This window comes from Cadophora gregata, assembly GCF_030347475.1.
Source record: "Cadophora gregata isolate MNR1 chromosome Unknown scaffold_14, whole genome shotgun sequence".
Taxonomy (NCBI): domain Eukaryota; kingdom Fungi; phylum Ascomycota; class Leotiomycetes; order Helotiales; family Ploettnerulaceae; genus Cadophora; species Cadophora gregata.
This window is the reverse complement of record NW_026695937.1, coordinates 469,326-483,375: the sequence shown is the minus strand read 5'-3', so window position 1 is coordinate 483,375 and position 14,050 is coordinate 469,326. Positions and strand designations below refer to the sequence as shown.

At 45.7% G+C, this 14,050-nt stretch overlaps 6 protein-coding genes across 7 annotated transcripts; 2 read left to right on the top strand and 4 right to left on the bottom strand.

The window, feature by feature from the left end:
- Positions 1-504: 504 nt before the first annotated feature.
- ONS95_004248 (uncharacterized protein) lies at positions 505-2,662 on the top strand. Its single transcript, XM_058497602.1, has 5 exons — positions 505-1,174; positions 1,236-1,763; positions 1,828-2,118; positions 2,180-2,375; positions 2,437-2,662. Exons 1-5 carry the CDS (start codon positions 898-900, stop codon positions 2,447-2,449), a joined length of 1,305 nt encoding a protein of 434 aa, XP_058352328.1. The 5' UTR covers positions 505-897; the 3' UTR covers positions 2,450-2,662.
- A 248-nt stretch (positions 2,663-2,910) lies between these two features.
- ONS95_004247 (uncharacterized protein) lies at positions 2,911-4,622 on the bottom strand (the record flags this gene model as incomplete). 2 transcript variants are annotated; one of them, XM_058497600.1, is made up of 5 exons in its annotated part: positions 2,911-3,109; positions 3,173-3,356; positions 3,408-3,697; positions 3,764-4,291; positions 4,346-4,622. In XM_058497600.1, the coding sequence occupies 4 exons, from the start codon at positions 4,620-4,622 to the stop codon at positions 3,345-3,347; spliced, it is 1,107 nt and encodes a 368-aa protein (XP_058352326.1). In that variant the 3' UTR covers positions 2,911-3,109; positions 3,173-3,344. The 2 variants fall into 2 exon arrangements, with proteins under 2 accessions (XP_058352326.1, XP_058352327.1); XM_058497601.1 differs by having other exon boundaries at positions 3,433-3,697.
- A 691-nt stretch (positions 4,623-5,313) lies between these two features.
- Positions 5,314-6,480, top strand: ONS95_004246 (uncharacterized protein; the record flags this gene model as incomplete). The annotated part of the gene is made up of 1 exon (XM_058497599.1): positions 5,314-6,480. The coding sequence occupies one exon, from the start codon at positions 5,314-5,316 to the stop codon at positions 6,478-6,480; it is 1,167 nt and encodes a 388-aa protein (XP_058352325.1).
- A 314-nt stretch (positions 6,481-6,794) lies between these two features.
- ONS95_004245 (uncharacterized protein) lies at positions 6,795-7,978 on the bottom strand (the record flags this gene model as incomplete). Its single annotated transcript, XM_058497598.1, has 2 exons — positions 6,795-7,663; positions 7,714-7,978. The coding sequence occupies 2 exons, from the start codon at positions 7,976-7,978 to the stop codon at positions 6,795-6,797; spliced, it is 1,134 nt and encodes a 377-aa protein (XP_058352324.1).
- A 1,220-nt stretch (positions 7,979-9,198) lies between these two features.
- Positions 9,199-11,158, bottom strand: ONS95_004244 (uncharacterized protein). The gene is made up of 2 exons (XM_058497597.1): positions 10,454-11,158; positions 9,199-10,405 (listed from the first exon to the last, which is right to left on the bottom strand). Exons 1-2 carry the CDS (start codon positions 10,981-10,983, stop codon positions 9,325-9,327), a joined length of 1,611 nt encoding a protein of 536 aa, XP_058352323.1. The 5' UTR covers positions 10,984-11,158; the 3' UTR covers positions 9,199-9,324.
- A 594-nt stretch (positions 11,159-11,752) lies between these two features.
- On the bottom strand, positions 11,753-12,463 carry ONS95_004243 (uncharacterized protein; the record flags this gene model as incomplete). The annotated part of the gene is made up of 1 exon (XM_058497596.1): positions 11,753-12,463. The coding sequence occupies one exon, from the start codon at positions 12,461-12,463 to the stop codon at positions 11,753-11,755; it is 711 nt and encodes a 236-aa protein (XP_058352322.1).
- Between the last annotated feature and the right edge of the window lie 1,587 nt (positions 12,464-14,050).

Sequence of the window (14,050 nt, the reverse complement as noted above, 5' to 3'; positions counted from 1 at the left end):
ATAATCGTCCTACTGGCAGCCTTTCGCAACCTTGTAAAGTGCCTGAGCATTACGATCTGCCATCTCTCTAGCGAAGCTGGCATGAAAGAACATTCACAAAACTTTCAATTACTATTCTCATGAAAAATGGCAGCTGTTTTACTTTGAAAGCTGACAATAAAATTTGTTCGACAGCAGTAAGTCGTTTGGCCTTCCCAGCCGCCTCCAAGAGGGCCAAAACATAATGACTGCAAGGGTAGGTATGTGACATGGAAAGGCGCAGTCAATATACTCTTACAGTCAATAAGTTGGACTTTCGATCAACACAGATTTCTATTTGTAACTTCAATGCTTGCCATACAAAACTCCAAGATGTGATGATTCATCTAGAATTTGTAAAGCATGACAGCTCATGGCTAGGGCGAGGATTTCAGCAAGCGCCAAGGAAAATTGAGAAGTACACCTGTACCTCAGCCTGTGTCTCTTCCATCGTGTTACCATACAATTAGCGAACACCCAACACCCAATCATTAACTTCGCGTTGATTTTAAAAATTTCGCCGTTTTTCTCCCACTTCACTTCGGTTTGGGTTTTGTTCGGACCAGATCATCTACCTAGTCAGACAGACCACTAGTGCTGAGCTATGCTTTCGGTACCAAAGCCTACGATACCATCATACCGGTTCCTGTAATCACCTTCGTCACAACGATGACATAACGGCAGCAATCAGAATTCGAAACTGAACTGTCAGAGGTGACTCAAGTCTCGGCCGGACCACACAGACACATTTACTGCAATCCTTTCTTATAAAACTGCTGAAGCCTGGGCTCGGCGTGTCGAATCTTCGATTTACATATCCAGATTCTCTTCTCCAACACACCATCTCAGCCAAGACTCGTACAACAGCAAGTCCAAAACATGGAACACCCCATAAACATCCTCCTAATTGGCAAAGGTGGACGAGAGAGTGCGCTTGCTCACAAGCTTTCGCAGTCTCCTCGTGTCGCTAAGGTCTTCGTTGCTCCAGGAAACGGCGGAACAGCCAGTGGAATTAGTAAAGTTTCCAACGTCGACAACATTCAAGAAGACGACTTCTTAGGCCTTGTGAAGGTTGCGAAAGAGTTGGGAGTACACTTAGTTGTTCCTGGTCCTGATGGACCTGTGGTCGGGGGGATCGAGGGATACTTCCGACAAGGTGCGTGCTCTGAAATATGCTGTCCCAGATTGAGTAGCGTGCCTTCTAACTCACCTTCTAGCCAACATCCCTTGCTTTGCACCTTCGAAAGAAACTGCTCAAATTGAGGGTTCCAAAGCCTTCTCGAAAGATTTTATGGCTCGTCATAATATTCCTACGGCGCGATACTGCAACTTTCGTAATTACCACGAGGCCAAACGTTTCATTGAGTCCAATGATTACAATGTTGTGATTAAAGCCTCAGGCTTAGCTGCTGGCAAGGGAGTGATCATTCCGAGAAATAAGCAAGAAGCTGTAGATGCCCTGAAACTTGTTATGATTGATCGTCAATTTGGCGACGCAGGTGATGAGGTGGTCATCGAGGAGTTCCTCGAAGGCGATGAAATGAGCATCTTGACTTTTAGTGATGGTAACTCATTCAAGTCTATGCTACCCGCACAAGATCACAAGAGAATATTCGATGGAGATCAAGGACCAAATACTGGTGGTATGGGATGCTACGCTCCAACAAAGATTGCAACTGCTGCAGTTCTCCGTGACATCGATAACCTCATCTTGAAGCCCACATTCGATGGCTTGAGACAAGAAGGCAAGTTATAGGTTGAGAATAATCAATACTTACGCGAGAATATATAGCTGACTATCTTGCGTAGGAATTCCCTTTGTTGGCATGCTTTTCACAGGTATAATGTTAACAAAAGATGGCCCGAAAACGTTGGAGTACAACGCCCGCTTTGGAGACCCGGAGACACAGACCCTCCTCCCTCTTCTTAATTCCGACCTTGCAGAAATCATGACAGCTTGTGTCAACGGACGCCTGCATGAAATCGATGTTGAAATGGAGAGCAAGTTTTCTGCGGTGGTTATCGCATCCGCTGCCGGGTACCCTGGTAGTTATTCCAATGGGAAGACCATACGAATGAATCACCATCATATTGCTAAAGGTGCGTAACCTTAACCGAGCAATAATATTCTCCCCTTCTAGCCATGCTGACGTAAAGATAGCAGGAGATGGAAACATAACTTTTTTCCATGCCGGCACAAAGCTTCGAGAAGATGGAGATTTGTTAACTTCTGGCGGTCGAGTGATAGCAGTTTCTGCAACAGCTGACTCACTAGAGGAAGCTGTAAAGCGTGCTTACCAAGGAGTATCAATGGTGGAGTTCGAGGGCATGCATTTCAGAAAAGACATTGCATACAGGTGAGCAGGTTCGCTATCAGATAGGTCAATCCTGCTTTTCGCTAACGAATCATTGGGACAGAGCACTTCGTTGAATAAAAGTTGAGGGTTGGACTGGGAGAACTCAACGAGAGTGCAAACATAGTCAGAGTCTGTATCCAGTCTTGTGATCAAAAGACGTTAGTGGTTTGCCGAGACAAATTCGCGAATTCGGCTTTGACATTAATTGTTTTTTTGAGTCACTGGCCGTCGCATGAAGTTCTGAAACTAGGGGATTGAACCTGTGACAAGTAGTAAAAATAAACACCTGTACAAATTAAGAATTGTCACTCTAAAGAATCTATGAAGAGCCTGGAAAGATAAGCAGACTTCGAAGCTTAAAATAGCTAGCACGCTGCTACTGAAAAGCGAAATCCTTTAGGCGTCTACAGACTACGCCTGAGGATGTTTAAATAAAGATTCTCAATGTTTGCGCCGAGCATAATGTTCGGTGAAATGTTGATGATCTTAGACGAGAAATTAGCGAACGCTTAGCTTGATTTTGTAAAGCAATTTGTTTCTATATAAACGGCGTCCTAGCTAGAGAAGAAGACCATGGACCCTTTTAACGTAAAACTTCAGCATATTCCCAATATCCTGAAAAGCTTGAAGTGTTTGGAAAAAGTCTTCGGCAAAGTGCGATGTTGTTGGGTACAGAGAGGTAGGACGGAGGTCAATCCCTTGTACCCACTGTTCCGCAGTCACGTTCTAGAACTCTGTGAGTCTATCAGCTTGGATGCATACTTTAACTGATGTAAGTTTAACGATGAGCCACTCACGCTTTGGCGATATCTTCACGAAAATACATCCTTTGAAAATGTATCGCATTGAATCCGTCATAAGCAAACTTCACTGCCTCTTCTAACGTGTCACCTAAAGCAGACACTGCGAAAACTCGGCCGCCAGACGTCTTCAGTTGTCCCTTCTCAGATATCGTACCAGCATGAAATATCAGAGCGCAACCTGTCAGACATCTGTGAGCAACAAAGATGTGGGTGGATGACGCGCACCAACCTTCCTTGGAATGGTCAATACTGACGGGATAACCGGTATCATACATTGTCGGATAGCCACCGAGCATAGAACAACATTGGCGGCAAATTTTTGCTTAAAATTCATGGTGACCTCTGCCAAGCGCTTCTCGGTGCATGCGCTTATGATCAGAGCTAGGTCAGAGTCCTCCGTGAGGAGTGGAAACAGGATTTGTGCTTCAGGGTCACCAAACCTAACATTATATTCAAGGTTTTTAGGACCTGAGCTAGTCATTATGACTCCAATGCATATCATTCCCACGAATGGCGTCCCTGTAATCCATTAGTTGCGACGCAAGCTTCACACCTGGGCACGCCGTCGCCAGAGGTGTCACGTACCTTCTTCTCGCATTCCATCGATTGTAGGCAGTAGAATACGGCTGTATATGTCATGCAGCTGACTGTCAGAACACAAAGGCGTTGGGGCATAACATCCCATACCACCAGTGTTTGGACCAACATTGCCTGCAAACACTCGCTGATGATCTTGACCAGCTGGGAACATTTTGATATCCCAACCATCGCTGCAAATTGCCACACTGATCTCATCACCTTCTAAACGTTCCTCGATTACCACCTGGTCGCCGGCTGACCCGAAGACTTTCTTCACCATCATATCTTCTAAGCAAGAAATTGCGTCTTCTTTGTTGTTCGGCATCAGGACTCCCTTCCCAGCGGCCAATCCAGATGCCTTTATGACAATTGGATACTGAATTGCCTCAATGTAAGCCTTGGCTTGAGGAAAGCTATCAAACACTTCGAATTCCGCTGTAGGTATATTGTGGCGGCGCATAAAGCTTTTGGAGAAAACCTTCGAACCTTCGAGGATTGCTGCCGCTTTTGTGGGACCGAAGCAAGCGATTCCAGCTGGTCGATGAGAAATCAGCCATTTTCAACAAAATTTGCATGATTTATGCCTACCTTTCAAAAAAGCATCGGTTATTCCTGCAACAAGCGGACCCTCGGAACTTGGAACCACGAGATTGACTTCCTTACTTTTTGCAAACAGGACGATCTCGGTAAAATTGGACAGTTCCAAGGTGAAGTTCGATACCTTTGGCAACCCCAAAGAAGTTCCCCCATTTCCTGGGATGACAGTAATATTCTCGACATGTCTTGATTGGCTCAGCTTCCACGCAAAAGCATGCTCCCTACCCCCACTCCCTAAGATCAGTATTCGAAAGGACTTATTCAGCATCTTGCTGATTGTCTGATGCGAAAATCGCATTAACGACACAGCATATGGAATCGTCCGCGGTCGATCTATGTATCCTTGGTTTGGCGCCACTCAGTCAGGTCGCCCCAAAATCTAAAACAAAATTTGCGTTCAGCTAATTTAGGACAAGTGTTGATGCCCAACGACTAGATCGAAACCGAGAAATGCCACAGAGTCGTACAGCTTACGGTAACATATCATGCTGTGTCTTGCGACCCAGATGCCACATTGGTCATTTGCCAACCTACAGGACTATGGCACCACCGGCTTGACACATCCAACCACATCACATAAGCCAGCAGCCAGCTCTTCTCAGAAAACGATCTGTCACAAAAAATTGTCACTTCCTTGAAAAATGGCAGCCAATTTATTCCTCCGTATGCGGAGAGTCTCGGAAGGGTACTAGCCGAAGGAGCTCCAGATGAATTCAAGTGCATTTACCAAGGCAAACTCACAACGGCTTTTGGATGCTGTAATACATGTGTGTATAGTTATCTAGTGACAGCTCAAATTCATGAACAAGAAGGCTAGTAAACCCATCACAAAGTCGCTGTGCATGAAAACAAACCACATGTATCAGAAAATGTTCTGCTCCTCATGCCACACTCTTTGACATTGTGGGTTGGGTTCCTCTCTATATAGCTGTTATAAAGTCTTTGCAGATAACCAGAGGATGGAGGTAGCCACAAGCAGCCCTGAAGATCAGTTTCCAACCCCAAATCTCACTGCGAAAGAAATCTTCCAAGCGTACAGCCGAATCAGCAGACATTTCATCCGAACTCCCTTGCTACGAGCCGATGATCAACAAGAGTTTAGGAAGACACTGTTCGATGCCATCAAGCTGAATTTGATAGGCCACGAAAGCGGTCAGACAGATACAAAGCTGCCCGAGGTGTATTTTAAATGCGAGAATCATCAGGTATCGGGATCGTTCAAATTTCGTGGGGCGGTTCATGCCTTGGAAAAACGATCAGATAGGGAACTAAGATCTGGGATAGTCACCTACAGCACAGGTAAATGTCCTGGCAAGCTTGGTCAATCAAGGTTAAAATTCTTTCTAGGCAAACATGCCTTGGCCCTCATTCATGCAAGCAAAGTCATTATTGAAGAAAGAGACTTCCGCTTCGAAACCACAGTAATCATGCCTGTCAGTGCGGAAAAATCCAAAGCCACTGCTGTTAGAGAAGCCGGTGCCATTGTCAGACGTTGCGGAGCCAATCTGGGCGAGCCTAAGTATGAAACAAAGCGCCTCTCTCAAAGAACGGGGAAATATCTCATTTCGCCTACAGACGACTCAGATATCATCCTAGGTCAGGGAACAGTCGCCCTAGAGATTTCTGAACAGCTTCGTGAAGGCGGAACAGATGAGCTTGACGTTTTGATACTTCCGTGTGGAGGTGGCGGTCTTCTCACTGGTACTACGATATTTGCTCATGAGACCAAAACGAAAGTTTTCGGTGCAGAGCCAACTTCTGGAGGACCACAAGCCTCCCTTGGAATCCAGCGTGGGAAGCGATATGCTAGTCCTAGCACTGAAACCATTGCAGATGGACTTCGATCTCCTCTCAGCCCCTTGAACTGGCATATTCTCAAACAGCAAAAGTACATTCAGAGATGGTATTCTATCAGTGAGCTTCAAATCAAATCTGCACTATCTTTATTTTTCACTTGTTCCGGACAGGTTATCGAGCCCAGCGCTGCTGTTGCTGTTGCTGTGCTTCTCAGTCCGGATTTTGGCGAGCATTTTAGAGAGTCGGGATCCCGATGGAGGATTGGGGTGGTCGTAAGCGGTGGAAACATCTCACTTGGCCGCATGCAATCTTTGATGACTAGAGATTGATTGGAAGACAGAAAATTAGACTCGCAAACTACTGCCAGAAGTCCAACTATACGATTGTTCTTTCCGTTTCCTCGACACCCTTTTTGAGCTTCCCTATGTCATATCGACAGAAGCAATTTTGAAAATAGATAGTTTTGATACTTTCGTAGGCAGAGGCTGAAGCATGTAGCAAGCTATTTCCAGTTGCGACAACTGTCATCACACGACCTTTGGTGCTGTAAAAGCTCCCATCATGCCACACTGTTCCACCGTGGAAAATCAAGCAATCAAGGATATTAGTCAGTACCAACGATGCTATAAATGGGTCATGGTCTTCACTCACCACTCCGACTGTCGATGACCTGGATCTTGTCGCCAGTGTGGCCAGCCGCAGGGTAGCCTTGAGCACACATAACAACTGCAACACAATGCAAATCTGCAAATTCAACTTCTACTGTGTCCAGATGTCCCTCTACACAAGCTAACGTGAGAAGTGCCAAGTCAGTAACGAGCAGAGGAAGTATTGCTTGCGTTTCTGGATCTCCAAACCGAACATCGAAGTCAATTGCCAAGGGTCCATCGTTGGTACAGATGATGCCAATATTCAAGACGCCACGGAACGGAGTGCCTGTACGAATCAATTGAAATTTGAAGAACAGCAAGATGGAGGTTTTCAAACCTTCTCGTTGCATGCCTTCTATTAAAGGCCGGATGATAGTATCTTCGACCCTCGTGAGTAGACTGGAAGAGATCAGAACTGGAGCGTGGCTTCCCATGCCACCAGTGTTTGGACCTTCATCACCATCCAAGAGAGATTTGTAGTCGCGAACGGTCGAAATTGTCCTGAAATTATTTCCATCACTCATCGCCATAATACTGAACTCGAAGCCGGAGACAAATTCTTCAAGAATTACTGAGCCTCCAGCATCTCCCCAACACATATCGACCATAAAATCTTTCAGAACAAGCTGAGCGGAGACATTATCCGTTGCGATGACAACACCTTTACTTGCAGAAAGTCCGACAGCTTTGATGACCATTCTACCACGATCTGTTCGCAAGTATGCTGCTGCATCCTCATAGCGGGTGAATATCTCCGCACGTGGTGTTGGAATTTGATACCGTTTCGTGAATGAATGGAAGAAAGCTTTAGAGCCCTCCAACTGAGCTGATTCCTTTGTAGGGCCAAAGAACGGAATCCCAACTAAAAACATATTAGCGAGAGCGAACGAGGCCGTACGGGATCACTCAAACGGGTTCTGAAAGCACTCTCGATTCCTGCAACCAGAGGTTCTTCACAACTGGGTACAACAAGATTGATACCTTTCCCTTGAGCCCAGAAAGCCAGAGCAACATAGTCTTGTGGGTTGATTTGCTTGACATTCTGACACCTTGGAAGAAATTCTGTGCCCCCGTTGCCAGGAGTAATGTAAACCATTTCCACCATTGAGCTCTGGACTAACTTCCATGCCAATGCATGCTCCCTAGCACCGCTACCTATCAACAAGACACGTAACATTATTGGTCATGTGTGGTAGGGCTGTGGCACAGCGTATACCTATAGTTTTAGCCAGGTTTTAAGAATTAGCTCGTTGACGCCGTTTGATAGCGGGTACATTTGGCACGATTGAAATATTCGATACTTTGGGGGGTGAAGATAAGAATAATTCATACCTACGAGGGTAAGCTAGAGTCCTAAGACTGTGTGCTGAGAGCTCCATCATGCCAAAAATGGTTCCAGTGTAGCCCGAGATAAGGGAAGTAGTGTAACGTGACAGTTGTGTTGGAAAATGAAGACATCATATCACGAAACCTTGATGAGAACTTGGGTTTCTTATAGGCTAAAGTGGTTGGGCATCAATCATTATCGTCATGTTTCACGATTTGAAGATTTCCGCAAAGCTGACTTTATATTTGACCAAGTGACTAGGATGCCGAATACTGTGTGGCTGGTATGACTGTATGAACGTGTGGAGCTACAGCCTACCGGACCCAGATTCATCAGGGCAAATGGATGTCGAGCTCAACTTGGAATCACTGCTTGACTGGGATAAAACTGCCGTCAGAAAGAACACAAGCCCAATGATGCGGACAGACTGACTTCTCAATACCCAGCCACATGTCCACAGAGATACACCATTTCCCACGTGTGTTGAACGGCCAGGAGTGGTTGATGATGACTGTTACCTCGCTGGTAATTAGCGGTTCAACTTCTGTGTGGGACTGTTATGGATCCGTAAGCCGCGTTTCCTATCGGTGACCGCGCTGGCATACCGAGCGTCAACCTGGTCCTGAGCATCACTTGACTGTGATAGTGTGACCTTTCCTGGTGGCTCCTTTAATTATGCGAGGCAAGAAGATGGCCTTTAACACACAAAAGATCTGGAGTTGCTTGACGCACGTGTGACCCTAGCTGGATTGAATCCTTTCGGTCAAGTACGATCAGGTCGGCTCGTCATACTTGGACGCATTGTGGATCTGCCGTTCTTTGATGATGAGAATGGTCAGAGCCAGCATCAGTTCGATGGTGTCGATCTTGGAGATAATGTAAAAATGATGATCCGAGATGATTCGGAAGTACTCCCTGCGCATTACAAAAGTATTGCTATTGACCATATCACGAACCTCGTGGTTGAACCTGTTAGCATGTTGAATGGAGAAAAGGCTTATCGTCGTGTCGGATTGTGGATGCGTGATATAAGAGATAAATACCCTTTTGGAAGACAATAGACACTCGCCAAAGGAAATGATCTTTCTGGTCTGATATTCAATTAGAGATAGTTTTGAGAAATTTGAAACTCGCAGGAGCCATTTCAGACTTGGTTGGTGTTTCTCTAATTTAAGCGAGACCTGAGCGCATAGAATTCAAAAGTTTCTAGCCAACCTCTTCCACAACGGCTGTTTCGCGCCCACCAATGTATCCTCCGAGCCAAAAAGATACTCTGCCTCAACTTGCGCATCCAGATCCGCTCTCCGACCGGAATCCAGGTCAATGTCATTCAGGTTCCAGTATGTCGTCTTGTAAGCGAACTTGTACCCAAAGTGAATAATTGGGAAGAGTGGAAGGAGAATATAAGCATCCACAAAGTTCCCAGCATTGAAAGGAGATAAAGTTGTCCAGCCTTGCACGAATGCAAGGAAGATGTTCGCAATGAGGCCGAAATAAGCGTTGTATGGATACAGGAACGATTTGAATGGGAGTGAGTCAACACTGCGACCCTGCAATGCCCAAGCTCGGCGAAATCGGATGTGGATGAACGAGATGGCTCCCCAGACAAGGAAAGTAGAAACACCGCTAAGGTTGACGATGTATCCGTAAGCTGCTCCAGCTCCTGTGTTGACGTTCATCATGGACAGGGCACCAAATAGGTTTGTGAAGACGATGGCGTAGATTGGCACGCCTCGCTTATCTGTGAACCCCAGGAACTTGGGTGCTTTGCCATCTTGCGCCATAAACAAGATTGTTCGAGATCCAATGTAGATAGAACTGTTGACAGCCGAGAGACAAGTTGCGAAGATAAAAGCATTGATCAGATGCACTCCTCCTTCCCAGCCAGCATTCTGAATGGCAATCGTCATAGGAGACTTGAGCGCTTTGCTGCCGCCCTTGATCAGACCCTCAGCATTTGAAGGGCAAGTAAGTCCGAAGAAGAAAGCCGATCCCATGTAAATAAAGATGATACGCCAGAAAACCTGGCGAATAGCGAGGGGAACGGCACGTCTCGGATTCCTGGTCTCTGTGGCAGCGACAGCGACAGACTCAACTCCAGCATAGAAGGTTGAGCAGAAGACAAATACTTTGGCAACACCTCGGAAACCGTCTGCAAATGCACCAGGATTATGCCAGTAGCGAAATCCTAGTGCTGAATCTTGGCCTTTCAGTCCACCTGCAGCATAGACGATGGAGAAGAAAAAGTATGCCACCAGTCCAATGAGTTTGAGCAGTCTGGAGATAGTTAGTCTTGCAATTGGAAGCGGAAAGAACTTAGCTTACGCTAGCCAGAACTCAGCTTCTCCAAACGTCTCGACGCCCAGAAGCTGGAAAGCCAAAAAGAAGAACCAGAATATCAAGAAGTAGCCCCACAATGGGACCTTGTCGCTCCAAAAGACGAATATTGCTGAGACGGTATTATATTCATTGGCTAGAACGGCAGCCCAGATTATGAAATAATTCCAGCCAACAGCGACACCAAAAGCCTTATCGACAAATCGATCAGCGAGAGTGGTGAATGCTCCTCCGCTTGGGTAGAGGGTCGTGATTTCTCCCAGCGATTGCATGATACTGAATGCGATGATTCCAATAACTCCAAATCCGATCAACAACGAAGCTGGACCGCCACTTGCAAGTGCACCTCCTGAGCCGACGAGAAGACCTGGCCCGATAATTCCTGCCAGAGCCATCATGCTTAAATGGCGAGTTTTGAGGCCACGCTTGACTCCGCTCTCTGGATCGATTTCTTGGGGAGATGCATGGTGCCTTTGCACCTCCTCTTCGTAGTCGTTCTTCTGAGGAAGACCCGACATTTTGGTGCGCTTTCCTTCGGCGGCTCCAAAATTAAAGTGCCGCGAGAAAATTTATGTGTAGGAGGAAAGCAATGGACAGGCACTAGCCTGATATATATCTTATCTCGAAGAAGCATTAGCATCCGCATCCATATGCCGTTCCAAACATTTGAGTTGCATGCATTGTGGATCAAAGAGTGGATCCCAGACGAAAGAAAATGATGCCAGAACCTACGCGATATCGTCATGCACTCAAGTGCCGAGTTTTAGCGAATGAAAACAAAGGCCAAGAAGCGAGGCGGGAATAGGGGCGTCACATGTGATGGCGTGATACAAACAGAACAATTTTTGGGGCCATCGGAAGCGAGAAATTCTAGTGCTGATAATAGATTGTGCCGCTTGGAGGTGAAATGAGGCGTTAATTCTCGAGCTGTCTAAAGGCTTGTCCTATGAAATTGGGAAAAGAGCATTCATGAGAGGCGACTCGCTTAAGTTAGGCTGTCAATATCATCAGTGAGGAAGATTCCCTACTCTTTTCTCTCTTAATCAGTTGACAGCCCTTCCAGGCAGTGGTGATAGTATCATTGAATAGAAGGAGTACTCATAAGCTAATAGAACATTGAAACTTATACCGTAGCAAGAAAGAAAACTACAGAAACCGCGTGCATCCGTGAGATCAAATGACAGTACAATTAACGTCGCTGTTTGGAAGTATTAGTCATATCTCTTAAATAGGCAACTTTTCTGAGGTACACAGTCGTGAACTCTATCAGTAAATCGCTCTAATACGTCAGACAACTTCCGTACAATCTGACGATTTATACTTTCTGCTCTTCTTGCTCATATGAGCTCTCGCCAGAAGTGCAAAGAGACTAGAAATCAACGCCACCCCACCAGCATAAAAGATAGCAGGCCGATAATCCTCTACGTCCAGGTTCTTCGCTGCTTTTTGACCGCCTGTAGCTGCTTGTTGTAGATATCCTGCAATTGGTGCACCGAGCAAGTAGCCAAATGTGCAACCTGTGATTGACATGCTCATCGCCACAGATGCCCTTCCAGGACCAAAGATACTCGCAACAACAGTTGGAAATACGGTGTAAAATGATCCGTTTTCCATGCCATTGACAATAGCCAAGATAATAAGTGGTACTAGTGTACGTGAGACGGGCCATATCGCGAGCATGCTCACGGCGTCCAGTACCATCGTGATGACAAAAGTATTGATCGGTCCAATCTTGTCACCTAATGACCCTTCAGCGAATCGTCCAAGCGTATTGCAAGTGTTGAATGCAGCAACCAAAGCCGCCCCGGTGCTCGAAGATAAGCCTATCGACTCGGCGAAGAGAGGGAGGCTTCCAGCATCTCGACATCTACAATACGTCACATAACTCCTATATTCTCTTCTCATCACCAAAAAAGAGTTTTTCAAGACGGGACTCTTCAGCGCATCAACCGTCGGAAAGGAGAGTGACAAGGCTGCACAAATTCTCAACAGCTTCATTCGTAATTCCAGCCCTTCCTCACCCTTCTCCCAATTTTGAGGAATCCATATTAACAAAGCTCTAGAGAAGGACGAGATCCCTAAACAGCAAATCGCAACCGCCAAAGGTCTTGTTGTATTATCCGCCGTCTGAGGAGGCGCAATATGGATTTCGGGAGCCGGAGGATCGGGAGTAGTTGTTGCACGCCTACTAAACGGCACATAGTCACCTCTCTCAGCATTCTCAGTGAAGTCTAGCGGTTGCAGAATAGTCTACAGATTGGAAATGTACGACTGAGTGCGGAGGTGAAGTCTAGCGACAAGAAGGTGTTGCAGGAGGTCAGTACTGAGCCCACTCCTCGTGATTTGAAAGATTGATGGAGGAGAGTTGGATTTTTTGATTCTGATTGCTCAACTGCGTGGTGTTTCGGATGATGATTGATTTCTTTTACACTAAGGGAAACAGGTTAGAATTCACTAATGTTTGCTTTTTCTTTCATCACTGTCAACATATTCAAATTGGTTTTGTGTCAAAACTTTGGGATGTGTGCAAGTCCATCTTTCAAACCCCCTTCAAGTTGATGCCAGTAGCCTTACAACAGCAGCAGCACCTTTTATATGATCTCCGGTAAGCACGTGCGTATCAGGCATCCTATACCATCATTATATAGTCTCTATTGTGCAGCAATCTCAACCCTTCAAACACTTTTCGGCAACATCCTCCCGCCACCTTGCATTTCTCAAATCTTTTTCTGGCCGTTCCTTTTCTTCCTCGACTTGCTCCCAAAGATCCTCACGGCAGCTCTGCGCATCCCCCAAACGTTTATGCCTGCATAATTATAGCAGTAGTATTCATTATCTATCAGCCGGGGAAAGTCAACAATTAATTTGCATCTAGGACATGTGGTGGTGTCAGGACGAACTAGTTAGTTGACATTGGGCCGGTTTCTCTTGGACATCTGCTTTGTTCTTTGCTCCTCTGATCTGACTATTGACGGGCCGGATTCTCGCACAACATATCCTTCATCTGTCTTAGATTGGCTCTTCAACTCTTCTTCCATCTCCAGCGAGGTTACTTGTATGGATGAACTGTCGTGAATTCGGGATTTCTTGCAATTGATGAAGTGATGTTGTGAGTGAAATACAACACAAATTAGCTGTGCAGCAGTCTCCCTGTGGACAATCTGTATTGATTTATGGTTGTGGTGTGAGGAATTCGTCTAAGTATAGAATAAAGGACCTTCACTACGTGAAAGAATCGGGATTTCTCAAAGACACTTATACCTAATGTTGCAGCAAAAGATCAGGCTGCAGAAATAAATACGGTTTTTGTCCACATTATGCGCCATACGAATTGCGAATTATGGGTATTAAAACTATCATATTTGAAAGGGTAAGCAAGTACTAGACTTAAAACAACAAAGCAAGATGTTTTCAAACTTACGAAACTCGTATATATCCCTATTTGCCAGGTTTGCCACAACACAGAAACAAGATTTGAAGTATTCCGATCATCAACCAAAATAATTCTTGCTATATCTTTCATTGCTGCTCTCCTCTGCACTCTCCTCAATGCTTTCGTCGATATGAGCACGTGCTCTCTGAATC

What these genes read in the sequence shown, in the direction of transcription:
- ONS95_004248 (XM_058497602.1), top strand. Translation starts at nt 898, where the DNA reads ATGGAACACCCCATAAACATCCTCCTAATTGGCAAAGGTGGACGAGAG. An exon ending in CGATGGCTTGAGACAAGAAG is followed by an intron (nt 1,764 to 1,827) that starts GCAAGTTATAGG and finishes TATCTTGCGTAG; the next exon opens with GAATTCCCTTTGTTGGCATG. An exon ending in TCACCATCATATTGCTAAAG is followed by an intron (nt 2,119 to 2,179) that starts GTGCGTAACCTT and finishes ACGTAAAGATAG; the next exon opens with CAGGAGATGGAAACATAACT.
- ONS95_004244 (XM_058497597.1), bottom strand. Translation starts at nt 10,983, where the DNA reads ATGTCGGGTCTTCCTCAGAAGAACGACTACGAAGAGGAGGTGCAAAGG. An exon ending in GAAGCTGAGTTCTGGCTAGC is followed by an intron (nt 10,406 to 10,453) that starts GTAAGCTAAGTT and finishes AACTATCTCCAG; the next exon opens with ACTGCTCAAACTCATTGGAC.